Source organism: Salvelinus sp. IW2-2015, linkage group LG3 (genome assembly GCF_002910315.2).
Source record: "Salvelinus sp. IW2-2015 linkage group LG3, ASM291031v2, whole genome shotgun sequence".
Lineage (NCBI taxonomy): Eukaryota > Metazoa > Chordata > Actinopteri > Salmoniformes > Salmonidae > Salvelinus > Salvelinus sp. IW2-2015.
The window spans coordinates 2,217,547-2,235,302 of NC_036840.1; the positions used below are offsets into that span (position 1 = coordinate 2,217,547).

General features: G+C 38.9%; 2 protein-coding genes across 4 annotated transcripts in view; both read right to left on the reverse strand.

The window, feature by feature from the left end:
• LOC111982232 (muscarinic acetylcholine receptor M2-like) overlaps positions 1-17,756 on the reverse strand; it is a 452,193-nt gene that overhangs the window by 177,684 nt on the left and 256,753 nt on the right. The gene's annotated exons all lie outside the window — the stretch shown is intronic.
• On the reverse strand, positions 11,522-16,260 carry LOC111982299 (zinc finger CCCH-type antiviral protein 1-like). The gene is made up of 3 exons (XM_024013863.2): positions 15,875-16,260; positions 14,472-14,607; positions 11,522-14,062 (listed from the first exon to the last, which is right to left on the reverse strand). The coding sequence occupies exons 1-3, from the start codon at positions 16,150-16,152 to the stop codon at positions 13,211-13,213; spliced, it is 1,266 nt and encodes a 421-aa protein (XP_023869631.1). The 5' UTR covers positions 16,153-16,260; the 3' UTR covers positions 11,522-13,210.

Sequence of the window (17,756 nt, forward strand, 5' to 3'; positions counted from 1 at the left end):
ACCAACGGACATTCCTAATAATCATCCAGGGTAAAGCACCTGTACGAATAGTTCAGACCAATTACCTTTAAAAAAGTGATAGAGGTGGAAGACTGGGTTTGGGGATTCCAACTTTGGTTAAAATGTCTGTGCTACTGCCAAACCACAAGCTGACCACCATCTCCTTTCCATTGATGGAATTGATTACTCAGGGAATGGCCCTGTATGATAAAGCTGTTCATGAAGGCAGGGAAGCCGACAATGACATTGCTTTGAATCTGCATAACCTTTTATCCCCATGTGCCATTACCTCCATTCCTCCTTTCACAGTTACAGAAGGACACTATTATTATAGGGCCTGGCACATTACAAACGGATGGGATGAAGGGAAGTAAGACCTGACTGGATGGTTTACTTCCGGGGATTTCAGTAAGTAAAAAAAGGGCCCAGAGTGGATGTCTGGTGATGTGGAGGATGAGTTTGTGGCCTGAACTGCCTACCAATTGGAACATAGTATTTATTTAAACATGCTTTTCACCCTTATCTAAAACGAGACCTAGAACCAGGTAGAAAAGAGAGGAGGAGTATCCGTCCGGATCTTTTGACAATAGTATTTACATAGGATAGTATTGGATATGTTATCGGCAGAGAAAAGGTGGCGTGTGCGTCTTATTTGAGCAGAATGTTGCACATTTATTCCTGATAACGCACGGCTCTAGACGGATCAGTGACCTAGGCCCTGATTGTTAACCACCTTAGCCACAAAATTGGCAGAAAACTCTGGGGTCGATAATTCTCTTAAAAATGGATGTGACAGTATGTTTGGGGAATGGAAAATTGTCATAATCACTGTGTCGTGGGCCAATTTCACCTGTATGAGTGTTTTGATTCTGTGTGAATGCTGTTTGATTCTGGGTGTGAAAGGTCTCATTTCCAGGACTCTGGAGAAATCAAGGACAATATTGATGATAAGGATATGAACCGATTCCAAGTTCTGACCAGTGGGAGGATGAATACTGGTTCCCAGACCGAGGATGGATCCGGCTACTTTGAGACATTATAAATATTAGTTCCCATCTTGTGTTGATGCTTTTTATGTTAGACTGTTTCTTTGATGAAGATTATAGTTATGATTCTGATGTATATATATATATACAATATATACAATATACAATACATATATTGATGTAGTGTAATATGTTGTGGTTGATTTAGGTTGTATATGGAAAACAAGAAATATTTCMAATAAAAATAGAATTGTGCTTTTTAATGTTTCTAATAAAACTAGAAGTACGATTAAAGGTATAATATTTAGTCATAGATATGTTACGGGATTTTTGTGTTTAATGACTAAAATATGTATACATTTGACTTAGAATTATAACTCGTAAATGTTGAATGTTATGTGTTCCTTGTTAGAAAGAATGGGTTTATCTTCAGACAGGCTAGAATGATGTCTCTACCCAGGGAGGGGAAAGACCTTGGGTTGGTTGTAGATAGTTTAACAGGTGGCAGACAGTAATGACAACTCGAACTGTATTGCCATTGTATCCGAGAGGAGGTTGGACATTAAAACCTATGACATCATCTTTATTATATAACCTGATGTAAATTGTACTATGATTCAGTACTCTCGAGAATAAACGCTATTGATTGATTGATTTTAAGACTGGTATCTGTCCATTTTATGCTGATAATTATCTTACACATTCTTATTTATGGGCAGAGTGTTTTAATTGAATTGGTTAATAAACAGGAATCAAAATTCCTTTAACAGGGGCTGATGCGATTTCTTCTCTCAATAATTATTTGTCCCATTTCCGAGAAGACCCTCTCAGAGGGAACGGATGTGGCCACTATGCAGAGTCTCCCTGTCATGACTTTAGTAAGCCGTGGGTAGACAGAGGCCTTGTTCTTCCACCAGCTCAGGATCTGCAGATCTTTAGAGGGGCTCCTCCAAATAGGATCGGACCTCCATTATGGKTACATCTCCACGTGAGGATGTGCTGGCTCCACCACTATCACTAGCAGGCCCGCTAGTTTCTCGAAGCTCCGCTACATTTAGCTTCACAGTTGGGTGCATAGTTCGCATATGCCGGTGTAGGTTGTGCGTAGAACCAGCTTTATGTGAGATTTTGTTTTGGCAAATTCTACACTGTGCTCTGACATTGTCTACATTATTAAAATGCATCCAAATGCTACTGTGCTTCAGACTCATTTTCCAGCTGTTGTTTTCACAGCTGTCCTTCCTCTCTCTCCTCGGCTGCTAAGTGTGTGACTGTGACAACCAATGAACCAAATGTGAGAGGCCCTCCCTCAAGCATTTGGTTCATTGGTTGTCACTGCGTGTCTGATTCACAGGAACAACAGGTGAGGCTGTTAGTCTGAGCAGACAGTCAGAACGAACGTTTGCGCTTGAGCATTTAGGCCTATATTATTTTTTTATTTTTTTTGTTCTTTGAATTAGTTCATTCTATTCATTTAAATCTTTTGATTATTCATATCTTAATTTTTTAAATATTTTTCTTCTTATATGCGAGCTGGCTCCCAACGTTCACCAACAAGATCCGGCTCTTAGAGCCGATTTGTTCGCGAACGACCCATCACTAGTGTAAAGCCATAACGCATACGTTTTTCCAGAAGCAGGCTATGATCGATTATGTCAAAAGCCGCGCTGAAGTCTAACAAAACAGCTCCCACAATCTCTTTATCAATTTTTGTCAGCCTATCACCAGTAATTTGTGTAAGTGCCGTGCTTGTTGAATTCCCTTCCCTATAAGCATGCTGAGTCTGTTTTTCAATTTGTTTACAGTAAAACGGCATTGTATCTAGTCAAACACAATTTTCCCCCATACGTTTACTAAGGGTTGGTAACAGGCTGATTGGTCAGCTATTTGAGCCAGTAAAGGGGGCTTTACTATTCTTGTGTAGCAGAATGACTTTTGCTTTCCTCCAGGCCTGAGGGCACACAGGTTTAGATTGAAGATGTGGCAATATCGCCCGATATTATCCTCAGTCATTTTCCATCCAAGTTGTCAGACCCCGGTGGCTTGTCATTGTTGATAGACAATACTTTTTTCACCTCATCCACACTTACTTTATGGAATTCAAAATTACAATGCTTGCGGTTATGGAACCCCTACCTGTTCCAGACCTGCTGTTTTCAACTCTTAATGATCGGCTATGAAAAGCCAACTGACATTTATTCCTGATTATTATTTGACCATGCTTGTCATTTATGAACATTTTGAAAATCTTGGCTCTCTCTAATTCTCTCCTTCTCTCTTTCTTTCTTTCTCTCTCTCGGAGGACCTGAGTCCTAGGACCATACGTCAGGACTACCGGGCATGATGACTCCTTGCTGTCCCCAGTCCACCTGGCCTTGCTGCTATTCCAGTTTCAACTGTTCTGCCTGCGGTTATGGAACCGCCACCTGTCCCAGACCTGCTGTTTTCAACTCTTAATGATCGGCTATGAAAAGCCAACTGAAAATTARTCATGATTATTATTTGACCATGCTTGTCACTTATGAACATTTTGAACATCTTGGCATAGTTCTGTTATAATCTCCACCCGGCACAGCCAGAAGAGGACTGGCCACCCCTCATAGCCTGGTTAGTCTCTAGGTTTCTTCCTAGGTTTTGGCCTTTCTAGGGAGTTTTTCCTAGCCACCGTGCTTCTACACCTGCATTGCTTGCTGTTTGGGGTTTTAGGCTGGGTTTCTGTACAGCACTTCGAGATATTAGCTGATGTACGAAGGGCTATATAAAATAAACTTGATTGATTGATTGATTGTCTTTCATAATTTTATCAGTTATACTTGGATGTTGTGATGGAAATGTTTATGTTTGTGCTTTTCTAATAACCAATTTCTGTGTTCTCTTTGTGCTTTTCTATAAACCAATTTCTGTGTTCTGTTTGTGCTTTTCTATAAACCAATTTCTGTGTTCATGCAAGTGGCTGACTAAAGGAATCCTCACTATCAGTATCTGCAATTTGGCAGTACGCCCAGAACCTTGTTTAGAAAACGAGAACGAAAGATGTCTCAGTTTCAAAGTCTCAGCTTAGAGAGAAGAAGCCTTGTGAGGTATTGGTCTGTTACATGCATGACCCATTATTGGTCATCACATGAATGAAGCAAACGTTAATGATGAATGATGAATAAGCTAAATCATGCAAATATAACTTGTCTGTKTATAAGGGAACTAACGGGACTGCCCCGTTAGAGCTCAACTTCAGAACGGTACTTTATGCATCTAAGTTTGACAGTGACTTCGCCAGTACGCTGACAATAAACAATGTTTGATTTAAGATTGACTTCAAGTGTCCCTGTGTAAGAAATTCCACAACAATGTGTTTCGCTTCCCCACCCGCCATTTTTAAAAAGACCCGACTGGGCTCATTGCCTGCTTGAATTATGCAGAAACGGGCAGCGTTTAGGTCATGTAATTGATAATGTTGGAAAGGGGGGAAATTGTGCTTTACAATGGTATTGACATTACAGTTGATCTAGAAGTATTACGTTTTTGGGGCGATAAAATAAGGGCAATTGTACGGACCAAGGCGATGTACGAGTTTACGTGAGTTTACATTAGTATTATTCATCAAACCTGAAATAGTTATACGTCAAAACATATTCAGCCAGCTCTAGAATAAAGTTTGTTGGTGGGTATTTGTTAGTATCTCGGTCTCTCAAATAGTGAGCTAGGCCTACCAGCCCACCTGTGTGGGGAATGCTGGTATATAGAATGTCGAGTCTTCTGTTAATCCCGTTATTGGTGAGATCTTATTTATGAAGTCTATAGTCTTTCACATATGATGGCAATGCTTACACATGGGATTTAATAAAATAGTCTACAAAGTTTGATAGGACTGGTCTGCCTGAATAATTGCCTTGTGTTTTAGGTTTGTGTAATTTAGGCAAAATGTACAGGCATGGAGGTATGGCACATTTGCAGCAAAGGTATTCATATTCAGGTTTTGAGATAAGGTTGTTTAATATGGCTTGCTCCACTTGTGTGGGAACAACACTCAGTTTTCTATAGAAAGGTTCATTACTGAGTTGTCTCAGAATCTCTTATTTGTATTTTTCATAGTCTAAAACGACCACAGGTTTGATAACCAAAGATGAGTCTTTCATTAGTTCATTAAGTTCCTGTTTTTCTGTCCTGGTGAGGTTATTCTGAATATGGTTTGTTTTTCTAGTATATACTGACATGGCTTCTTGTTCGACTAACCTACAATAGGTATTAATCGAGGAGTTGTTATCCATAGGACAGAATTTGCTTTTTGACTTAAAATGGGTAACAGTTCTTTGTTGGGTTTCTAGGCCAGAAACAGTGTTTAAGTTGAATCTTTATTATTTTTTTTTTTTTACAGAGTCCTGCTACAGCTACGTGTCCACGGTCTGTGTTCCTGGTCCCTCCTTTGACTGCTTGCCTCTCCTACATCGTTAATTTTCTTTCGTGGAGTCTTGTACTGCTTTTCAGTCTGTGTGCGATGGTAGCTGGAGTCGCTGTCTGTAGGGAATTCGCTCTCAGTGGATGCCTCTATGTCTGCGTTTCCGTATCTGTGTCCTCCGGTCAGTGGTGCGTTGGTGCGTTGCTACGTCGGCCTCTCGGTGCTCTCGTCCTTGGACCTTCCATTGCGTAGACCTGGTTGAGCTGGTGGTCCTCTGTGTCTCGCTGATATTTATTGAGCTTTGTTCCTTTTAGGAAGTCGCTGTATTTTCCAATGGACTGGTTGATTGAGACGTCTACGGCTGTGAAGTCTGGGCCTAGAATCTCCTTCGTTATAACCTCTTGTTCACTGATCTTCAACCTCTTTTACTTCCTTCGACACATGTTCAACGATTAGTAGTTTTAAATCTAAATAACATTTGTTGAGGATTATATTTTTAAAAGATACCACTGTATTCCTATTGTTCTCATTCAAACCATGTTAATGTATGCAAAGTTCAAAATTCAAAAGGCATGCATACATCTGAGCCATCTTTGCTGCAGGCGCATGGCAACAGTTGAACAAGACGAGAAAAAAAGAAGAAACCCGCACACTGCTCTTGCCAGTATCACCGCCCTTTATTAAGCTTTACATATCGGCATTCAAGGCCTTCTTCAGAGCTTTTGTGAGCTTTATAAACTTGCACCCCTATGTAAACACAATATCATTTGGGATGTATGGTCTTTCCATTTTATTTCAGCAAGCCATGACAACAACCATCTCAGATTAAACACAAATAAAATAAGCATTCCTGCAACATTATTTTGTTGAATTATTTTATAGTCTTCCAAGTATGAATCCCATTTCTACCAGTATTCCTGGCCTCTCTTTCTTTGTCAAGGCCAAAGGTCATAGCTCAACTCCTAGCGACAATTAAACTTGATAACTAGGCAATTGCATTCACATACAGGTTTTTTTTTWATATTCAGATTCAGAGTTGAAATGTAGTTTTCAGAAGTTTAATATGAAAGTAATTCCTTGTAAATTACATTTACAAACATTCAAGATAAAAACATCAGCTTCATATTCAACTTTATTGATGGATAGAGATTRGTTTTTTCATCTTCCTCATAAAACATACAACATGAAATTACCGTAGGCCCTAAAGGTACTAAAGGAGGAGAGGTAAATGTTGGTGGCATGGGAGGAGACTAATGGACACACCTGACAAAGGTCTGTTTAGATCCAAAGTTTGTTAAAATTATCCTGAAACATTTTTCAGAACTTCACATTGACCATTTTATGACATTATCTGTCCTCTATCCAAACTTATTTGGTACAACCCAGAGTCCTATTACCAGAATTTAGTCCATGGTAGTTGTATTACTAAATCTTCTTTCAGCACTGTTGGTGATGGTGTCAAGGTAAGAAATAGTAAAACAAAAACAAAAAAAAAGACAAGCAAGCGTTTATTAGCGTACTGTATGCACTGTGAACCCAAGAAAATTATCAAACTACATTTGTGTAGTTTCCCTACTTTATATTTTACACATAAAAATAAACTATACTATGAAACAAAGATAAATGATATAAAGAATGATAGTAAGAAGCTTTGGAGCGCCTTAAATGATATTTTGGGGAAAAAGGCAAACAGCTCCATCATTCAGTGAATCATTCATCAAAAAACCCACTGATATTGCCAATTACTTTAATGATTTTGTCATAGGCAAGATTAGCAAATGTATGCATGACATGCCAGCAACAAACGCTAATACTACTAATGCGTGATGGTGAGAAGGAGAGATGTTGTGTGGGAAAATTGCTTTTTTTCACTCGATCTGTCCAACTTATCACCTTKTCGCCTCTAAAATGTAAATAAAACACCATAAAGAGTTTATATAATGTGTCATTACATACCTATTTGAAGGTTTGTGTCGAATTTGAATCGGGTTTTTAGGGCGGTGCTAAAGTGATCTTAGAAGTAAACAGRGGCTTTGAGAATTATAAAATGACTAGGTATCCCCCCTTACTCCCGTCACTGTCCATTTCTTGTTTTTAAACGATGAGAGAAGTGCTACACCTGGRGGAGAGAGATTGTAAGATGGAAATAGTTGCTTTATGCGTGCTGTACGTTACGACATGACACGTCACGATGTAACGAAGGGTCCGTTTTTTCAACTTTTCTCCAATACTATAGAGCCATTACCATGTTGATCAACGCTTGAATAGAAACCTAGTTCACACCCCCGATTTTGAAGTCAACACAGTCGCTACAGTCCCATTCGTTTTCTTTGTAGCCTCGCACATTTGTACGGAATGGGGTGAGTTTACGTTACCTCCAAACGAATGGAACATCGATGGGGTCCACATTCGCTCCTAGCTATGCTAACCTTTATGTGGGTAATTTTGAGCATAAAAACAACCAACCTAAAGCTATTAATGCACCTAGCAAGCTAACGTAGCACTCCTGTCAGGTAGCTAGCTACAGTTAAAACATTAAAAGGAGAGCCTAACACTAGGAGCTCAAATGCAATAATTTAATAACCTAATATCCAACGTATCGACAGACATGCTGTCTTCATCAGGGTATACCGTTACCCATAGCTGGCTAGCTAGTTTTATAGTTATGTAATTTATTCCAAWACATTTCAGAATTCCCAAAAATATGTACAGTGGGGAGAACAAGTATTTGATACACTGCCGATTTTGCAGGTTTTCCTACTTACAAAGCATGTAGAGGTCTGTCATTTTTTATCATAGGTACACTTCAACTGTCAGAGACGGAATCTAAAACAAAAATCCAGAAAATCACATTGTATGATTTTTAAGTATTAATTTGCATTTTATTGCATGACATAAGTATTTATCACCTACCAACCAGTAAGAATTCCGGCTCTCAAGACCTGTTAGTTTTTCTTTTAAGAAGCCCTCCTGTTCTCCACTCATTACCTGTATTAACTGCACCTGAAGGATCTGGAGAGGTCTGTATGGAGGTGGGCCAAAATCCCTGCTGCAGTGTGTGCAAACCTGGTCAAGAACTACAGGAAACGTATGATCTCTGTAATTGCAAACAAAGGTTTCTGTACCAAATATTAAGTTCTGCTTTTCTGATGTATCAAATACTTATTTATGTCATGCATAAAATGCAAATTAATTACTTAAAAATCATACAATGTGATTTTCTGGATTTTTGTTTTAGATTCCGTCTCTCACAGTTGAAGTGTACCTATGATAAAAATGACAGACCTCTACATGCTTTGTAAGTAGGAAAACCTGCAAAATCGGCAGTGTATCAAATACTTTTCTCCCCACTGTATATGAAGCTAGCTACTTTTTATAGGCTCTCACAATGAGACTAAGACAATTGGAGCATCATTCCTATTTGCCAACGCTAAAATCAATTTAATCTATATATATATTTTTAGCAAGCTATTGTCAGCTCACAAATGGCGAAAATGCAGCCATGTTGATTAAGTTGGACACTTCACGGCCAACTCGGAATTTGACACGTGACTACAGTTTTTACTGAATTGTGGGTCATATTAACCCCACAAGTGATCAAAGTTCTTCACTTGCTCCCTCTAGCTAAATCGAGGGTAGAGGGGGCAACGTTTGTGAATTAGACCTCCACTTAAGATGGCAATCAAACTGCATCCGGTTTTGATGGGGATTCTCCTGAGGGAAAGTGSCTAGCGCGAGAGCTGAGGGGGTAAAAATTACGTGTTTGGACTGCAGCCTATGTCAAGACCAAAATAAAAATAAAATCTTACCAAAAGAAAAGAAAATTATTGGTGATGCAAAAAGTTTTATAGTTTATAAAGTCTAAATATAATCAACCTGATCTATTGACAAGCTGCACATTTTAACACTGGTTCTTTTTTAAATGGTTCAAGATCATTGGCAAATCCAAATTTGACCTTTGAAGTCTATGGAGGTTTTATGCTAATGTATATGGTTATATTTCAAAAAGTACAAAAGGCATCAACAATCTAAGTTGAGTCAGTCTGTACATGTCAATGTTGGTTTGGTGTTTGCATCTTTAAGGATTCAAGAGCAGTGGCTAATCCAAATACCTCACATTTAAGCCTTTGGAGCGTTTATGCACATTTTAAATGGTTATAGTTAAAAAAGTAAAAACAGTYTCAAAAAGCTGTACACAAGCACACTATTCCAGACCYGTCTGCACGTTTTAAAGTTTGAATGGTATTTCTATGTTAAACGGTTGAAAACTAGTAGCGACCAGAATTTTTCKCATTCAATCCAATGGCCATTGAAACATTGGAATTCATGCAAATATGGRTGTAGTGTGGAAAGTATAAGTKGTTTCCAAAAGTTGTTTTCAAGCAAAATTAAAACAGTCAGCATGCACATTTTAAAGTTGTTTTGATGTTGGTAGCTTTTACGGTTTTGGCACTACAGATGGCAGAGGAAGGCAAATAGGATTTTTTTCTCTCAGCAAGCACACCTAATAAGAGTATGTAAGAGTGCAAGAATGGCCTTGCTTTCAGCAAGCATACCTTGCTGAAACCTAATAAGAGTATGTACGTTTTTTTTTGAGTGGTCTTGCCTTCAGCAAGCACACAAAAAACTTAACTAAAAAGCATATAGCATACTGTACAGTATCTTACATAAGCTTGTAATATTATAAATTAGCTTATGATGACTTTGTCTTACTGTAAATATGTTTTCATCAGAGAGTAATGTGGTCAAGGTCAAAGCAATACAAAGCTGTACACAAGAACATTTGAGAAAATGACAGTGGGGGTTCACAAACCCACTGTTGGGAGAGTGCTAAACTCTGGCCAATAGAATGTATACACTGTAGGTTTCTTAAAGAGATAGTTATATCAATATTCACTTATGGAATTTACCATTTGAATTGCACCTTTGTTAGTCTTACTAATTGTAAATGATTCCACACTGAAATAGGTTAATTCAAGCTCAGATGATCAAATCCTCAGGAAGAAGCATCAATGAGAAACAGTTTTTGGGGGATTGACTCAACATGTTGACAGTATTTGCAGAGACACCYTTGACTGGAGACTATGTGGAGCAAATAGAACTGCCTACAGAAAAAGTGGGATGCCACTACAGTGTATATGCAATATTTCCATGAATTCAAATGAATAACTATTGAATTGGCACAGAAAATGTGCTTGCCTATGTTTGTGAACATCATAGATCATAATGGGGCTAAAAACAAGTTACTGTAAGGGATGCTAAGTTCTCCCACAGCTACACCAGCCAGTCAGGAGCAAGGTCCATGTTTGTTTGTCATGTGCTGGTGGGAGACTACACTGAGGGAAACTTCAGCTATGTGAAACRACCTCCTAAAGAAACAGAAGGATCAATCTTCTATGACAGCTGTGTGGACAACATCCAAGACCCCAATGTGTTCGTAGTTTTTGAAAAGTATCAGGTTTACCCCCAGTGCCTCATACAGAACAGTGATGGTAACTCCACTATTAAAGCTCAGACAAATCATACTCCAAAGCCTGGACGTATACCTCGGCAAAAGCCTGGCCCTGCCAGCCAAACCCAATTTTTTTATTCTGCCGTTGTTTGCCCTGGATTGTTCGTTGGCCATTACACATTTTGAATCATTGCTGTTAAGGTTGAATACAGTGGCACTATTGATGAAGTTGACTGTTTGTTTACCAATAAAGGCATGTGTTAGAGCACGTGTATGAGCCCTACTGTACTACTTCACATTTACCATTTTAGGACGTCTTCATTTGATCACTCTTTTGTTGCTGAGAATGGGTCTAATAGACTAGACGTAACATAGTATGATATGTAACCATACCAAATGTAACATAAGATAGAAGTTACATTCAGGCAAAATCGAAAGGAGGGTGGTTGGTCTGGGTGAATGGATGGATGGGTGTATAACGCAAATGTTTAGCAACCCAAAAGTTGTGTGTTTGAATCTCATCACGGACAACTTTAGAATTTTAGCAACTACATACAAATTTTTAGCTACTTTGTAACTACATAGCATGTTAGCTAACCTTTCCCCTAACCCTTTAGCCAGCTAGCTAACGTTAGTGCTAGCAACCTAGCTAACCTTAGCCACAACAAATTGGAATTCGTAACATATATGTTTGCAAATTTGTAACATATATTATATTTGGAAAATGTGTAACATATTGTATGAATTGCATTTCATAACATATTATATGTATTACAATTTGTAACATATTGTACGAATTGCAGTTCATAACATATCATGTGAATTGTCATTTGTAACATATCACACGAAATGGATYATGGACATCCACAAATTAATACATACCATACGAAACGTAACATATACTAAATGGAGTGTCTCGGATTTACGTACAGAATAATATGAAATGCTCTGAGACCACGTTGGCAAGAAATGGAAATTTGTAGAGTATTTGAGTTAATAAAATGCTTCTAAACTTTTTAATTTCCAATTTGAAAATTCAAACTTGATTTGCACTAACAAAAAATGTATCAAGCCCTACAAAAATGTCCATAATTATAATCCATGTAATAATTCACATTTCCTATTGCTGCAGGATTATTTTCCTGCTGTAGAAAACTGGCTCAAATTAAGATCCTACATCTGTACAGTAGGACTCACACGTTAKTCCTCTTCGTTAGGTGATCCTTTGTGCCCAGCAACCCCTGATCAGGTGATATGCGTTTGACTTCATATACTATTTGTACTGWATATAAAAAGTGTTTCTGTGGTGTCCAAATGTATGACCTCCATTTCAACTGCTATGGTGGCAGAGAGGAATGGTCACTGCACTGTAGAGAAATAATACTTTCTCTTTGTTTCTTTTGAAATTCTGTCAGGGTATAGCCTTGAGATATCCAGTATGTCAGTCACAAAACATAAGGACTTTGCACAATAAACACTTTATTCATTTCTATATTAGAAAGTTGATAAAGAAAGTTGATAAAGACATATTAGAAGCGCAAATGTTGTGAGTTAAAATCCAGCCAAGGCTGCGCTCTTCTGATATAGTCTAGGAAACACATGTAACTATCAAGATATCATGAAATTCTAACAAGCAAAGCTTTGGTGTGGTGCAGAGAGATAATGTTCCTGTCAAACAGTCTCAGTTTTCTCCTACCTCCAAGGGTTCAAATCCTGACCCATGTACGTACRGTATATCTTGTCAGTATGATACAGATGTAGGATCTTAATTTGACCAGTTTCTTCACAGCAGGAAAACAATCCTGAAGCAACAGGAAATGTGGATTATTATTACCTTTTGTCGGGGTTGACAACTTTTTTTGATTGGGCAAGTCTGACATTTTAAAGTGGAAATTACAAACTTTAGAAGCCCTTTTAAACCTCAACTACAAGTTTGCATTTGCTGCTGTGATCAAATTAAGATCCTATATAGCAAGTTGCACTTAAACAATGAGGCTAGTTTTATATGCATMTTCTACATATTATTGATAGATTAATCAATAAATAATTTCAGAAGGTCAAGGTAAAAAACAAAAACTACTGTAAATTGCGGGGACTGAGTGACTCTGTAGAAGCATGGACTGGATGGAGATGGATGCCAAGAGTGTGCAAAGCTGTCGTCAAGGCAAAGGGTGGCTACTTTGAAGATCTCAAATGATAAATACATTTTGATTTGCTTAACACTTTTTTGGTTAGTACATGATTCCATATGTGTTATTTCATAGTTGATGTCTTCACTATTATTCTACAATGTAGGAATCAGTAAAAAATTAAGAAAAACCCTGAAATTAGTAGGTGTCCCCAAACTTTTGACTGGTACTGTATGATTTCTGCAAAAATTCATCTTCGCCTGGCTGATGGAGGAGCTTTGGTTGTTTTTGGTTGATGTGGAGCTGGTTGAGAGGATTTTGATTGGTGTGTAGCTGGTGGATGCGGTTTAGAGGATTTTGATTGCTGTGGAGTTGGTGGAGGCGCTTTAGAGGATTTTGATTGCTGTGGAGTTGGTGGAGGCGCTTTAGAGGATTTGAATTGCTGTGGAGTTGGTGGAGGCGCTTTAGAGGATTTTGATTGCTGTGGAGTTGGTGGAGGCGCTTTAGAGGATTTTGATTGGTGTGGAGCTGGTGTAGGTGGTTTAGTGGATTTTGATTGGTGTGGAGCCGGTTGAGAGTATTTTGATTGGTGTGGAGCTGGTGTAGGTGGTTTAGAGGGTTTTGATTGGTGTGAAGCTGATGAGGATGGCTTAGTATGGCTCTTGGGTTTGGTCTGGACAAAGGGACGTGATTTTAACTTGAAGTTGCAGAGCATTGAAGGGGTCACTTGTGAGTGTACTATGATTGGCTGCAAGTGGATGTAGTGGGTCTCTCTTTGGACAACATTGGGGGCCGGGAAATATGTTTGTGGGGGAGGTGGTGGTGGAGGAGGATGACATACAGGTCTAGAGCCTTCCTCATACTGAATGGCCTGGATGTTGCGGTAGGTGTACAACATGGATGCCACCAGTTCATTAGGTACTCCCCTCTGCTGCAGGGTGTTGAGCGGGTGGGGCTCGTTGAAGTCGTGAGACCTGCCACAGTCCACGTCTGCAGCACAGGTTCCTCTGATGTAGCGCTCACAGACGTGGAGTCTTCTGCAGCTCTCCTTGTCAGGACAGTATCCGTACTCTCCACTACCTTTGTTGTATGTGAAGCAAACCTGGAGACAAACACAGACCACTCTTAGTAGGTGCACATCAAATGTATTAAAAATGGAAATTAAACTTCTTTACTCTGGATATCTACATGCTCAATTTGGAGGATATACAGTATTAGGTCATTATATTATGATGTAAATATGAACAAGACTCAAGAGAATGAAGTAAAGAAAACACTACTGTTTGCTGCCAGTTGGTTACCAACCCATCCCATGTCTAGCTAAAAAATATGTTTTGTCYTGTATTTAAGATGCATTAATACATTCTCATATGAACCCATTTTACTTACGAATGTTTCTTTTTTTATTCCAAGTAAGAATAAAACATAATTTATCTTCTGAAAGTATGTTTGTGTGTGTGCTTTTAAATTGCTTCCAATAAGTTGCAAGGAGCCTGAAAATATGAGCTTACTGGGGGTAAGAGAGTGTTGTCATTCTGCAGCAGTAACATACACAGCTCCCTCTTGTCCAATTTCTCCAGGTGATGCTCTCTCAGGACTCTGATYTTGTATTCTGACGTCAGCTCATGACAGAAGCGGCATCGCTGTCTGAAAATCAAAGTTMAGTTTATTAATTGGACCATTTAAAATAACAAGCACACATAAAACTTGAAAAAGCCATACATGCACATGAGCAAAATCAGAGGATAACACACAAAGTCTGGGACTTATTTCCATTGTGGTTCTTGAGACAAGATGGCTAGACAAGATCGAACACAGTTAAACACAGTATGGCAGTGAAATAATAAAACAAAAACAGAGAAGAACATCTATCTCTTCATTGCAGTTACATCATATGGGCACAGAAGACATCAAACAAATTTTTATTTAAATGTTTAAAGCTGCCCAGAGAGGACGTTGTTTTTATGGGCAGAGGCAACTCATTCCATTCTGAGGCTCCAGTATACAAGAAAATACCTTTCCCTGCATTACTCCTGAACCTGTATAAGCACACATCAGCAACACCTGACCTGGTGCTGTGATTGTGTGCATCCCTAACACGAGGAAAGTAATCACTTAGATACCTGGGCGCAGGACCATAAATACTGTAAACCAAACCTTGTCTAATCTGGGACACCCTATCCTCAACAGGCAGCCAGTTTAGTTCCTGAAAGCAGCTCCTGCCTATGCGAGTACGTGGACTCACCTTCAATACTACCCCGATCAGTTTATTCTGGGCTATCTGGAYCATCCCCTTCATAAATGTAGATAAGCCCCGAAACCAGGAAGTACTAGCGTAGTCAAAATGGCATTGAACGAGGGCAGTGGCTAGCAATTTCATGGAGTCCTTATCAAAAGAAAGCAATAGTTTCCTAATAGGCCTACTGCCCTTTTTTTTTTAAACAGCATTTTGAGATTGATAATACTAACGGGAAAATGTTGGCGAAAGCATATAATATCAAATGAAAAAGAGAAATGGCTATTGAACAGCTGTGTTGRTTTATAACACGCCCCAGCTTTTATGGCCGTGTTTTAGCTAGAGTAAAATGCCACAATTTTGTTTGTCTTAATTACATTTCAGTAACGTTTTACAGTTTCTAAAATACATACTGAAGCCTCTAAATCTTAATATTTAGAACCACATTATATAGAAAAAAAATCAACAAACAATATTAACCGGACTACTGCCACTACTACCAACTGTTCACAACTTGCCATTTAAGTTAGCCTACATGTTGCATAATACAAGACCATTTTTTATATAGAACATTTCAAAACAAGGCAATTAATACGTGACATCCCAGCAACATGATTAAAAAACTGCATATTAGGGTGTCTGACAAGGCCTATTGACCAAAGTAATAACAAGGTTTACCCCTCATTGAATCGACACGTTCCATAAAGGTAGAATATACACAGATGTAAATTGCTGCAGCCATTACATTCCTTGTCTCTGCATAACCTCATCTTCGTCTTGGCAAATATCCGTTTGTTTCCCTCAAAGACAGCACTGGTAAACATATCCTGATTCCCGAAAACACTCTCCAGGTCATCTTCTGGCGTGCTAAAGTTGGCACGCATTTCTTCCAGCTCAAAATACCCATTATGGGCACAGAGGATCTTATAGACCAGAGCTGTTGTATCCATTTCCATCACCGTAGATCTTCTGCCTTGACGGTTCAAATCAGTGTTGCCAACAAATTTTCAGGGGAAGTTGCTAGAGGCAAGTCGATTTCTTGCTAAAAGTTGTTAAATGACGTTGTGKTGTCATTGCCTGATGACGTCATTACGTAATAACTCACCTGCGTCATTGCGTAGGATACACAATAACGTTACTCAAATTGACTGGCCATCTCGGCGAAAAATATGATTTGACATTTGTTAGTTTAGATTTGTTTGTTTATTATCATATAGTTTTTATTTGTAAAAGTAGTATAAACACAACACATTTTATATGATCACATATTTTTATTTTTAAACACAACACATTGAATTATTGAACAATTACACATTATTGAATAATTACATTTTATTTATTTTCTTTTTTACTAGTAAACCTACACATTCTTTAGCATTTCCTTAACACTGAACAAGGCCATGTGTCGCAAGGCTTCAAGGTTGTCTGGGAGCCTTGCTTGCAGCTCCTTGCTTAAAGCAACAATGTAGTTGATGCACTGTCTCCGAATGACCTTTTGTCTTCTAGCGCAAGACTGAGTTGGTACACCGTGCTCTCTAAAAGGTACCCAAGGTATGGTGATGGACTGAGATGTCCATCAATGGCATCCTTCAGGAAATACATTTTTGCCATAGGGTTGACTACTCTGCTGCAAATTGATGTTAAGAGGTGTACCAGATTGTTCAAAAGCTTGACAAGATCTGTTTGCTCTCCCTCAAATGACTTCACTGCAACTTGTACGTTGTGATCTGCAGGGGTTTCTGGACACAATTAATGGTGGCATACACTGCTTTGTACGCCTCYCGCCGTTTTAGGGAATTCGAAAACCAGTTGTATGTTTCCCTGATTAAGTATTCAACACTCCTAGGGATGGTTTCTTTGGATGCTGCACTGACAGCCAATTGTATAGAATAGCACACACAGCGGATGAGTACCCAATTGGGCAATGCACATTCTTCCTTTAAAATCTTGTGCACCCCATTGTGCACCCCAGTCATCACGGACGCATGATCAGTGCCAATACCCTGAAGATTCTCTTTTTTAAGGTTACACTTCTCAAGAAACTCAACTACCGCCTTTACTATTGATCTGGCATCGCCCCCCTCCAATTCAACCAGCCCGAGAAATGTGGACACAACAGTTCTTTTTTTAGCACTGAAATACCGAAACACCACACCCAGGTATTTCGAGCCACTGACATCAGTGGACTCATCCAAAAGGAGACTGAACTTCTCATCCCCCACAAGTGGAGCAAGCCATATTAAACAACCTTATCTCAAAACCTGAATATGAATACCTTTGCTGCAAATGTGCCATACCTCCATGCCTGTACATTTTGCCTAAATTACACAAACCTAAAACACAAGGCAATTATTCAGGCAGACCAGTGGTTGCAGGAATAAGCTCAATGCTAGAGCCAGTATCAAACTTTGTAGATTATTTTATTAAATCTCATGCGTAAGCATTGCCATCATATGTGAAAGACTATAGACTTCATAAATAAGATCTCACCAATAACGGGGATTAACAGAAGACTCGACATTAGATGTCGAGTCTATATACCAGCATTCCCCACACGGGT